This window comes from Sapajus apella, unplaced genomic scaffold (assembly GCF_009761245.1).
Source record: "Sapajus apella isolate SASKATOON/1434 unplaced genomic scaffold, GSC_monkey_1.0 scaffold35, whole genome shotgun sequence".
NCBI classification, from domain to species: domain Eukaryota; kingdom Metazoa; phylum Chordata; class Mammalia; order Primates; family Cebidae; genus Sapajus; species Sapajus apella.
Window position 1 is genome coordinate 22,592,141 of NW_022436975.1, and position 12,479 is coordinate 22,604,619.

At 38.9% G+C, this 12,479-nt stretch overlaps 1 protein-coding gene across 1 annotated transcript in view; it reads right to left on the reverse strand.

Moving 5' to 3' along the window:
- Positions 1-1,726: 1,726 nt before the first annotated feature.
- TRPA1 (transient receptor potential cation channel subfamily A member 1) overlaps positions 1,727-12,479 on the reverse strand; it is a 65,183-nt gene continuing 54,430 nt past the window's right edge. Inside the window, exons 25-28 of the mRNA XM_032296329.1 lie at positions 9,566-9,634; positions 5,412-5,525; positions 3,291-3,388; positions 1,727-2,640 (exon numbers count right to left, since the gene is read on the reverse strand). Coding sequence (XP_032152220.1) covers positions 2,430-2,640; positions 3,291-3,388; positions 5,412-5,525; positions 9,566-9,634 — 492 coding nt within the window. The 3' untranslated portion in view covers positions 1,727-2,429. The remainder of the gene's footprint in view (positions 2,641-3,290; positions 3,389-5,411; positions 5,526-9,565; positions 9,635-12,479) is intronic.

Consider the following 12,479-nt stretch of genomic DNA (forward strand, 5'->3'; position numbering starts at 1 on the left):
ATAAACCATAAAGCTCAGGGAGTTTACCCTCTAGTTGGGGAAGGGCGTGGCAAATCTGTCACCTCTGTACCAGAGGAGAAGTAAGGTCTGTGCGAGTTCTGAGGAGACAGGAAGCATAATGAATGGGAAGAATTAGGAAAAGACTTCAAGGTGTAGATGCTGTTTAAACTGAGCTTTAAGAACTGGAGCAAGGACATTCTGACTGGAAGAGAGTCGAGTTGGAGGTGGGCAGATAAAATCATAGTGTCTTCATGAAACAATGGTCTTCCAATTTGGACGAACTGAAGAATACTGGAAGATAAGGCTAATTTAGATTGAGCAGGCAGGTTAAGAAGATTAGGTTACTTATGAAGAAAGAAAACCTTTAAGCTTTTTGCATGCGTGTGAAGGCTTAAAGCTCTACTTTAGGAAGATTAACTCAACTTAGCGTGTTGACTCCTTTCGAGCCTAGGAGCCTGAGAGAATCCTGGTACTATTGATGGAAAATAGGAAATCCGGAGGAGCTGGTTTGTTTCTCTCACCACCAAATTCAGATTTATGTGTATTTAATTTGAAGAACTGTAGAAATGTTGGACTGGACTTTAGGAGAAGCAGCAGAAGAGAGGAAACCGAGCCGGTACAGACCTCAGGGAGGGACACACGGAGTTAGTCGGCAAGAAAGAGAAGCCAGTGGGGAAAGAGAAAAGAAGCAATCAGTGGAAACAGTGGAAAAGCAGTTCCATATTTGGGGGCAAAGGAGAAAAGAACTGCAGAAAATAAATGAAGACCCATTAAATTGTAAGCTTCTTGAGAGGGAGGTTGTTGTAAGACGATATGTTTATTTAAATATTTCCCACAACAGGCATGGTACCATGTTTCTCACATTCTTAGCACTTGGTGAATGTTGACTGAGGTCTATATCGTGCAGTGCTACACAAAGTTTGAGGAGAGTGAAGACTGAAAAGACCATTTGTCTTTATGATCAGATCTTTGGTCATTGATCCTGTATTATGAATTTCCAGCCTTTCTGTTTTAAGAAACATAAAGGGCAAAGATATTATTTGTATCAAAGATTAAGGCATATACAACATTGCCTCTAGGTCATGTGTTCTGTTGGACCATGAATATAAAAATGTCTGGTTTTGTAATAGTACAAAATTGTCCCTCAGCACTCTGCTGGTTTGTATGAACATCAGCATGTTTGAGAATGTGTGCAGGAAGGTGGAGGTAACCAAGCTGTCCATCTCTAGAAAAGACCAGTGTGGTAGGTATACAATGAAATAGTAAGCCACATCAAAGGCCCTGTACTAGATGGAATATGGTAACACAGTTGTATCTTGTAAACATCATGTCCAGTGAAAAGCAATAAGAAACAGTTATGAGTAAAAAATATAAGAAATAAGTGAGAAGTATGACAGAAATAAAACACAGAAATAAAAGCTATAACATAATAACATCTGTGTAAGTAATAACAAACTCAAAACAACACTGTCCAACATAATACAAGGACACATACTTAGCCAAAGACATATTCATTAGAGTAAATGTCTCCTGGGGGTGGTGAGGGAATAAACATGTGAATCAGGATGATAGAGAATATCAGATAAAACAAGGGAAAGACTTCGAAAAGATGAATGATGAGGTATGTGATTAATTCATGATTTGAGTAGACATCGAAAGAAAAGAGGGAATATGTGATGGAGGCATTTTTTTTCAAATCTCAAAGGCTCATACAATGACAGGTATACTATATAGGTTTTACATTTATTATGCTCATTGGCAAACAAAAACAGAAATAACATTATCTATAGTAAAATTCATGCATATGATAAGGTCTGTTAATTTGTACTTCAACTATATGGCTCAAAGTGACATCAGATATGTTGGGGAAATCAAGAAGGGTGGGGTTATTCATCATAGTTTGAACAAAAGAACACACATGGTGCCACCCACAGGCTCTTCCAACACGAAGAAGCTTTCCAACTGGTAGACCTCAACCTAATATTTAAGACTACCATCTAAGGCATTACTAAGCGTAATAGTCACAAATGTGACTATTTTCTAGGGCATCACATATTGTGTAATTAGCAAGCAGGAATTCAGTACTGACATTTGCATTCTAGCTTAATAGTTACATTTATTACTCCTTTTTATTAAAAATGTGTGTTTTAGCAAGTTCATCTTCTACCTATTCAAATAATGAGATTCTCTCTCATCAAAGTCAAGTCCAGCTTAAGCATACTTGCAAAGATATCCCCAATACATAGTGATTAGTAGAAAATATGAATAGAGGATAAAAGACAGTTTACTTTATAAAGCATGCAGTAACCATGATTTCACATGTAGTGAAATCAATTGATTTCTGCTTCTTCCTCACTCTTTTTAAACTGAAAATTAAAACTAGCAAGTCATGCACCCCCCATTGGAAGCCTCATTGAAGGTCTGAGAAGTTAATGCTCAAGGTGATGTGTTTTTGCCTTGACTGCTCTCAACACAGTATTCCATCTGCTATTCCTTTGTTCCATCTGCTCTTTCTTAAACCTGTCTTGAAAAGAACAATGGTTATCTTCATCCTCTGTCTCAGAGATGATCTCCATCTTCTGAATGATAAGTTTAATGAGCTCATGCTGTTTTTCCAGAAGAAAAGTAAGATCCTTCAGCCTAAAAGGACATACACGTCTCATGAATTTATATTCAGTTCTTCTTTTAGCCCTTCTGAACATAGGAAGACATAGATTTTAACCTCATGGTAGTCATATCGTTCCAGGAATCACATATTTTTGAAGTTTAAACAATGTTTCCCAAAGTTATACTGTTAGTTCATGGCTAGTTTATTTTTGTTCACAGTTTACAGATAAACTATTATAGAGAAAGGTTAAGCAGCTTGCCCAGGGTCACAGTTATTAAGTACCTAGTTGAATAGGGGTTTGAACTCACGTACTAACTAACTATAAAACCCTCATGCTTAACTACTGCCCACCACATAGTTACTCCAGGGATCTTCAAAAGCTTTCAGAGCTTTGCTTTATGAATTCAGATGAAGAATACAGTTTATGATACTACCTCCAAGAGAAAGGAAATCAGTATCTTTCACTTATTATTGGAAGGCAAACTGATTGTTGAATAGTGGCAAATATGTTGTTGGTTCTAAAAAATGTCTCATGACTCTCAATATACTAGCTATGACTGTCTAAAGCCTGACTTAATATATAAAACAAACAAACACCAATATAAAATATAACCTTACACTGTACATTATTATTCATGAATTTTAAATTTCTCCAAGTGCAAATAGAAAGAAAAATACATACCGATATTTCTGCTTTAATATTTCCATTTCTAAAGATGTGTCAGCATTTGGTATTTCTTGTCTTATTTCTCCAGTGCAAAATAAAAAAAAGAATATATGCTGTGGGATAAAAAAAAATAGTAGTTACTCAAATTGAATTCAGTTCAGGAACTTTTTCTTAAGCATGTGCCAAAATTCAACCACCACTGGTACAAATATGCATAAGGCATAGCTATGCCCTCAAGGAACCCACAATTTGCCAGGAGAAACAGACATGTGAAGAAAGAGTTGTGAAATGAAGTCATACATATTATCAGAGAGAAATAAAACAGAAGAGGAGTAAATTAGGGTAGGAAATTATTTAGAAGGGGGCTTAGCTGAATTGTTTTATACCGTTTTCATGAGAAATGCTCATCATGGAAGGTGGTATTCCATATGAGATTCATTGTTAATTATCTAAAACTGCATTGAGCATTATCCAGTACAACTCAACCAACCAATAAAGTTTTACCTGGAGAAATTTCTGGAATGTTATTTTAATACATTTTGATTTAATGTAGTATCTTTTAAACCATAGGTTGACTGGAGAGGGTCAAGGGCAGATGTGAAATGATCAAGAATGAGGTAATTCTAAGAGTCCAGGCAAGAGAAAACGGTGACTTGCACAGGCAACCCAAGAAGTCAAATGGACCAGATTAAGAGGAGAAGGAGGGGGAGGGGACAGATCTAGGATGTCTTCTGGGTGGCTGGCTTGCACAGGCTAATGAACAGTGCTGACATTGCTGCAAGGAGGAACTTTAAAAAAGGACCGGGACTTTTATACTTTTTTTCCTGTAGGGGATATGCGAGGAGAGGGTTACACATGAAAGCAGTGAAGTTTGGTTTTGAACCTGCTGAATGTGAGGCACCTTTAAGACATGCAAGTGGAGATGTCAAGTAGGCAGCTGGATGTAGGGGCCAGGAACTCAAGGGTGAGCTCTAGGATAGAGAACTTAGTTGCTGAGCATTCTGTGTTTCGGCAGTAATTGTAACCACGGACATGAGTGAAATCAGATGGAGAGATACTGCGGGGTTAGAATAAATCCTAGACTGATACTCAGGGCAACTTTATCATTTTATGATGACACAGGGGAAATTAACCTGAAAAGAACTTAGGAAGCACAGTCGTAGAGATGAAGGGAGCCAAGGCATGCTAAGGATTAGCACCCAGTTATTCTTGCTCTTCATATGGTCCCTCTTCCATTGTAATGCAATGATCTTGTTTAGTTTTTGATTACTTAATTACTTCATTTTCTATAGTGGACACTCCGTGTGTGTGTGCGTGTGTGTGTGAGACATGGTTAGGCTTTGTGTCCCCACTAAAATTTCATTTTGCATTATAATCCCCATAATCCCCACGTGTCCAGGGAGAGACCAGGTGGAAGTAATTGGATCATGGGGGTGGTATCCCCCACACTGTTCTCATGATAGTGAGTGGGTACTCACAAGATCTAGTGGTTTCATAATTGTTTGGTAGTTCCTTGTGCTTTTGTTCTCCTTCCTGCTGCCTGTGAAGAAGCTGCCTTTCTTCCCCTTCACCTCTGCCATGATTGCAAGTTTCATGAAGTTACCCTAGCCATGCGGAACTGCGTGTAAATTAGACCTCTTTCCTTTATGAGCTACCCAGCCTTGGGCAGTTCTTTATAGTAGTGTGAAAACAGATTAATATAGCGTGTATATGTGTGTGTGTATAAATGTGTACTCTTTATTGTGTATTACAAACACTTGACTGTACATACACACATATATATTTACACATAAATGTAAGTGACATGTGACTAGGAAAAGCAAATAAAGTATATCTATACTGTATAAAAGACACTGAAAGGGTATGGCTGGTCCCCCGCCCATCTTCTCTCACAGGGACAGCTCATATTTAGCACAGATGCTATGGATGCCTGAAAGGGGACAGCAAATGTCATCCTCCTCTCACCTAGCTCTTTCACATCTTGGGTTAATCATATCCTTTTTCTTTTTAAAGCCCAATTTCTCTTCCCACAGGCAGAGAAGACTCAAAGTCTTCAAAAGGGCCCCCTCAGGGTTAACACAATGAATGCATGTCAAACAGTGTTACGTTACTGATGTTGCTGTTATGTGTACTTACGAATAATATCCCACCAGATCTGGGTTTGTTGGGATACACGATAGTGGATTTCTGATCCACTTTATGTAGAAACCATAATGGCAGCTTCTTCTCTAAGCTGGTGTGAAGTTCCACCTAAAGCGCATTTTGGATTTATTGAAAGAATCATTAATTAGTATCTGGAATTTTTATATGGCACAGAGGCAATCATTATTACAGCAAAACGAAAACTGATTTCTGTGTCCTGACTTCTGTGTCACAGCTGGGCTGGCCAGGCTTCCTTATCCTGTAGCTCACAGTCACCTGCCTCCTTGTCTCACCTCACCCACATACAGGGCAGCAATTTATCTTGGAGCCAGAGAAGAAGGAGAGGGGGAAGTTGCTTAAAAAATGAATTCAATTTTAGTCACCTGCTGTTTATTGTTCAGGGATAGTCACCTGATGTTTATTGTTCAATGCGGGAGCTTTAAAGATGAAAAGGATAGTTCATACTCTTGGGGTGTTGCAATACTACAAAATGTGCACAGCTGGACAGTGCAAATGTGTACGTGCACACGTGTGTGTAGGTGTGTGTACCTATATATATATATACGCCTAGGGCAGGAGAGACAGAGGAGTGCTTAAATGGAGGAAGACAAAGGTAAGCAGTAAAAGAATCAGAACTACCATGCCTAAGAGTATCTCATGAATTTTTCATGTCTGTGCTATCAGGTGCAAAATGGTTATTTAAGATGAATTTTAAGTATAATTACTATTTTTGGGGATAGTAAATGAGATATTTCATCTCATTTAATTCTCTTTTTGTTTATGTTTACCAAATTTATCTCTGCTTTTTCTATACTCCTTTGTGTCTGATGTATAGGTATGTCTACTGTAACTACTATATAGTGAGATTTGCTTTGTAAGACCAACTACTTTCCAATATCTGAGCATTCATGTGATTTATAGCCATAAATACTGAAATGGTAAGACCTTTCCTGACACCATTGCTTAAAATTGTGGCCCCCCCCAACAGCCCCCCACATGACTTTCCCCCATGTGGCTTCCTTGCTATTTTTATAGCACTTAACACCATTTAATATACTGTGTATTAGTTCCGGTTTCAAGAAAAGCTGTGTTTTTTGTGTGTGTTTTATTAATAATACTAGTTAAATATTTTCACTGATTTTCTATGATAATTTCTGGGGTTCCTTTTTTACCCTTGGCTCTTTAAGGTGATATTACTTTCTCCTTCCCATACATATAGTTTTAGAGGTCACATCTTATTTCCTCAAACTTGATTGAAAAAGATTTACTAAAGCTCGATATTTGCCAACAGATAAAATACATAGTGTGTCTTAACCTGTTCATTATTTACATAGGTCCCTCAAATATGCTCCTGGGAGAGGTTGGCAAGCAAAGCCCCAAGTCCAGTGTGGGTCTGGTGGGACCCACTGAATCTGGCTCCACTGGGCTCAGGGAGCATCTTTACCTCCTCTAACTGGTGGGGTTTCCATGTTGAAGGGTAAGATGCACTCTGTGGATTTCCCTTTCGATTTGCAGTGGGGATATAATGTTTATGGACTGTCTACAGTTGCCAAAACTGCGGTGAAAAGTGGAGATACAAAATGTAAAAATACCCAATTCCTTTTATTTTATTAAAAGGAATTGAAAACTAAAAATAAAAATTACAATGGAAATTCATACAACATTTCTTTTCTTTCCACTTAGGTGCATAGAATTTGGGAAATAGGACCTTACCTGGTCCAAATGAACAGATCATGCCATTTTTTGGACTACATAAGCTTATAATTACTGTAGATTCTATTTTGTGTGCTAGCATATTGTATACCATCAGATTTGATAAGTGTATGACTTATGTATTTAAGCCATTCATAAATATTTGGAACACACACACACAAATAAAAAAATAAAAACACCCAAACAGCTTCAAGGCCCTCAAAATACTCATGACACCTGTCCCTGAGAAACTGAGTCCCCATAAAGAACACATCTCCCACCCTATGTTGTCCCAAAGCCTGTCTTTACTTCCCTTTGAGATGATTCTATGAGAGAACTAAATGGCCCTGTAGGAAATGTGTGCTACCTGTCCCCTTCTGCTCGCAGTTCTACTGTGGGCTCAGACAGAGGTTTCGGAATGGATGCAGAGAGTTGCTTAAGAAGCAACTCAGGGGAAGTAGAAGAATGGCTTCCTGGTTTTCCAGTTGATGCTGTATTTGATCCAAAACAAGGCACAGATAACATGGAGGTACTAGGATTTGTGCTGTTTGCTTTCAGGGAGCAGAGTTAACAGTATAGGATTGTGCTTTTCAGCTCAACCCCACTGACGCTGTAGTTGAGCAAGCTTCCCCAACACATTTTATTTGGTGCTATTGCTTGTATTATTCTTTCTATTTATTCCCCAAGTTGTTTTAAAGAGCTATCAGGGCAGTTCTGAGGTATTGCTGACATACCTGCTAAGAGGTTTAAACATCTGCTCTCCATATCCACCCACCTGGAGTCCTGACCACCATCTTTGTGACAGTAATAACCTGTCATTAGCTTTTTCTGCCTTTGATCTTTCCTCTGTAAACCAAGATAATAGCAGATCACTATAAACACCATTTTCATTGTGGAAGGGCTAACACTAACTCTCCACTAATTTACAAAATAGTTGGAAGCGCTTCATCATTTACTGCCCTTTGCTAAGATTTTTCTCTGCTGGTTTTGAATAACCCCCCCAGTCATGTGGAGGAATCTAATCACCCACTAACACGAATGATCCTTCCAGGAAAGGAGGCCTTGGGCCAGTGCCTTGGCCATTTTCCCCAGTTCTGATGTGGCCCTTTGTTCCTGCTGGCCCCTCCTTTCAGGACGGTATCTATGTTCTGTTACATCCCAACCTCTAAAACTATATATATGGGAAGGGGAAAGTAATATCACCTTAAAGAGTCAAGGGTAAAAAAGGAACCCTGGAAATTATCATAGAAAATCAGTGAAAATATTTAACTGGTATTATTAATAAGATAAAAAAAAAACAGAGCTTTTCCTGAAACTGGAACTAATACACAGTATATTAAATGGTATTAAGTGCTATAAAAATAGCAAGAAAGCCACATAGGGAAAAGCTCATGTGGGGGGCTGTGGGAAGGGCCACAATTTTAAGCAGTGGTGTCAGGAAAACTCTTACCATTTCACTATTTATGGCTATAAATCACATCAATGTTCAGATATTGAAATTATTTGGTCTTAGAAAGCAAATCTCACTATATGATAGTTACAGTAAACATATCTATACATCAGATACATAGGGGTATATAAAAAGCAGAGAAGAAAGAATTGTGACATGTAAAAGTGATGAAAAGTACTTCAAAAGATTCAATAGCCAAGTACCTAGCCAGGAACCTTTGACACCAAATTTTGCATCAAATTGACTATAGAAAGGAGAGATGTCACAAGAGAACAACACTGCATGGATGCAGTTAAAACTTCAACATAAACCATGCTGCAAGGACCCTGTGATTCCCTGCACAAAATATAAGGAGCTCATTCGAATAGAGGGGCTAAGATGCCAGTGATGCTCTTGGTCCAGCTGCTAGCTACCTGGCTGGCCATGTGTTAACATAACAAAAGATGCTCAGGCAATTTCTCATTGTCTCTGCTATGATTGTTCTAGGACATTTTTTTCATCATCTTTGATTAGAGCAGGTATACCAGATAACATACAAACAGACACAGAATGTGACTCCTCAGGATGGAGAAAGCATCCATGCTCAATAACTGTGCTCTCAGAAAAGGAAGTAATGATAATAGTGTTAATTTCAGTAAGTTTAAATAAATGTAATTCAGACAATACCTAACTTAGGATGGTTAGACTCATGATTTTTGACTTCATGATGGTGTCAAAGTGATTCACAATCATTAGAATCTGTACTTCAAATTTTAAACTTTGATCTCTTCTGGGCTAGCTAGGTATGTGGTACTCTCCTGGGATTCCTGGCAGTCGCAGTGAGCCACAGAACCCAGTCAGCCACATGATCAGGAAGGTAAATAGCCCATACTTTATAGTGTAAGTGTTATAAATTTATAACTGGCTTATTCCTACAAAATGCCCATTTTTGACTTACAATATTTTTAACTTATAGTGGGTTTACCAGAGCATAACACTCTCATAAGTTGGGAAGCACTGTACTTACCTGCATAGCTATCCTCTTCAGTGATGCATGTTTCTGAACCTCAGCAATGTCACCAACTGCCAAACCAATCTGAAGTATGACACAAAATTTAATCACTACAGTTTAACATCCCACCTAAAAATGCTTGTGAGTTCTGTCTTAGTCCACTCAGACTGCTATAACAAAATAATTTAGGCTGGATAGTTTATAAATAGTATAAATTTATTGCTTACATTTCTGCAGGCTGGAAAGTCCAATACCAAGACTCTGGCAGAACTGGTTTCTGGTGAGAGCCCATTGCTCAAAGGGAACACTTTCTGTATGTTCCCGCATGGCACAAGGGCAAAGGAACTAAGAAGCTCCATCACACCTCTTTTACAAGGGAACCAATTCCATTCATGAAGGCTCTCCCCTCACGGCCTATTCAACTTCCAAAGGCCCCACCTTCTACTGCCATCTTCTTGGTGATTAGGCTTTTATATATAAATTTTGGATGAGATGTAAAAACCATAGCAAGGTCTCTGTGACTAAAATGGGAGAGTGGACATATGATCTACTAGCACTAGCTGCAGAATACTTTGGTAATACACCTTATAGAAAGCTACAAGGCCTATATACCTCTGCAACAGTGATGGCCACATTCAGAGGTTCAGTACTCTTAAGTGTTATGAAAACTTAAGACACAAATTAATCTGAAATTCATTTAAGATAAAAATCCATTATTTTTTGAAAGGACAGGGATCATGTGATATCAGATGCAGTTGGGTGTATCCACACAGCATGGTAGGAAACTCCAGGAGTTTAGTAATTAAGGTAGACAAACGTGATTTGACAACATGGAAAGAATACTAAACTGAGAGAATGACACATTTTATATCTCACATATGTTCAGAAGCAAAAGATATACCGTAGACGTGGGAGAGACTCCGGTGAGAAACCAGAAATTTATGACTAGATAGAATTAAGTGAGGGGAAGCCGTTAGCTCAGTTCTACTAAATCTGATGAAATTAGCTCATTTCACTCACCCATTTATTTTTCAGGCACTTAGTTTCTGCCTTTGCTGAGCCAGCATCTTGCATGCTGCACCAGAAAGGAAAAGCCAGTGACTGCTCTTGAGGAGCTTAAGGTCCAATAAGCTCAGTGAGAAAAAGATCTAGCAAGTTCACCACTGTATGCCCAGTGTTTAGTATAGAGCAGGGCACATAATAGGTATACAAAACAGTCACAGAACGAATGAAGAGTGGGAGACTATATTCTAAGGCTTGCAAACTAGCGCTGAGAACTGGATATAGTCAGGAAATAGGTTTTGCTGGGCAGGATTATTTTGTTTTGGTTTTTAACTTGCAAGTTTTCAAATTGGTGTTCTCTCCAATTTACAATGACCCCCATCAAAACCAAACATCTCTGCCAGGCACAGCATCTCACATCTGTAACCCAGCATTTTGAGAATCTAGGTGGGAGAATCACTTGAGCCCAGGAGCTCAAGACTAGCCTCAGCAAGTTGGCAAAACCCCATATCTACAAAAATACAAAAATGAGCTGGGCATGGTGGTGAGCACCTGTAGTAGCAGCTACTAGGCAGGCTGAGGTGGGAGGATCAGCTGAGACTGAGAAGTGGAAGCAGAGGTGAGCCATGATCACTCCACTGTACTTAAGCCTGGGTCACAGACTGAGAGCCTGTCTCAAAAAAAAAAAAAAATACTAACCATCTCATACCTGCTGCTTCACATATTTTAGATACTCGCCTGGGCTCTGAAGACATTTGAGCTTAGAAGCCATAGAAGAGCTCAATTATTAACTTTTAATGGTCACTAACATTTATTAAATGCTTATCATGTGCCAAGTACTGTTTTAAACGCCTTTTATTACCTTATTTAATCTTTTCAATAATCTAGGAAGTAGGTTTTATTATTATTTGTTTGTATTCTCAAAACTATGGTAACACAAGGAAAGAGCACCTAATGGAGTAAGGTAATTGGAAGGGGGTGGTGGTTAAGGAAGTCTGGCCCAAAGAAATATTATTTGAGCTGTTTTGAAAGCATAGCATTAATCTATGGTGGGAGGTTTTCAAGGCAAAAGAAAGAGCCCATACAGAGTCTAGGCAGCATGAAGGAAAGTGTGGCACACTCAGGAGTGTGCTTTTATGGGTAAATCCTGGGAACCGTGGGGTACTGGAAACGATCTGGGTAAGATCCAACTCACAGAGACTTTGTATTGCTATGCTGATGGGTTTGGACTGGATTAAAGCTTTTGAGAGGCATGAAAAAACATTTAAGAGAGCCACTGATGCATTTAGTTTTTCATTATCAAAGCATCACTATGGTGACCATTTGTAGGAAGAAATAGACAAAGCAGTGAGATAAGGTAGAGATGCTCTTGAGGCTGCTGCAGCCATTTGGATGAGGAAACATGACAGTCCAAGCCAACTGGAAGCAGATGTGAAAGCCAAAGGATTGTTGAAAGAACTGAGGGAAAAAGTGGGAGAGTGAAATAGAGACTATCTGCCAATGATCTGAGTAAGATGGCTGGGAGATTCTACTGAGAGGCAGTGGAGATTCTGAAGGAAAGATAACATCAGTCTTGGCTCTGTTGGTTTTGTTTTTCCTCCAGGACATCCAGGTAGAGATGCACACTGGGTGCCGGATGTGCGGATCTTCAGCATGGGGCCAGCCTGTACTACTGCTAAGCCCAATTCTCTTCTGGACAATTATCTCCCAAAACATAAACAGTTATAAGAGAAGAATGTGGGTTTTATGTCATTCCTCATTATTCCTAGTCCCAGCCTTTGTTTTTCTAAGTCACCAAAATAAAACTCTGGAGTTGCATCAAATAAGTGGATCAAAATACTTATGAGTCTGCATAATTTTTTTCTAGAAACACTGCCTAGTGCAGTCTCCGGTACATAGTCAGACTCAGGGAAAGTGTGTGGAATAT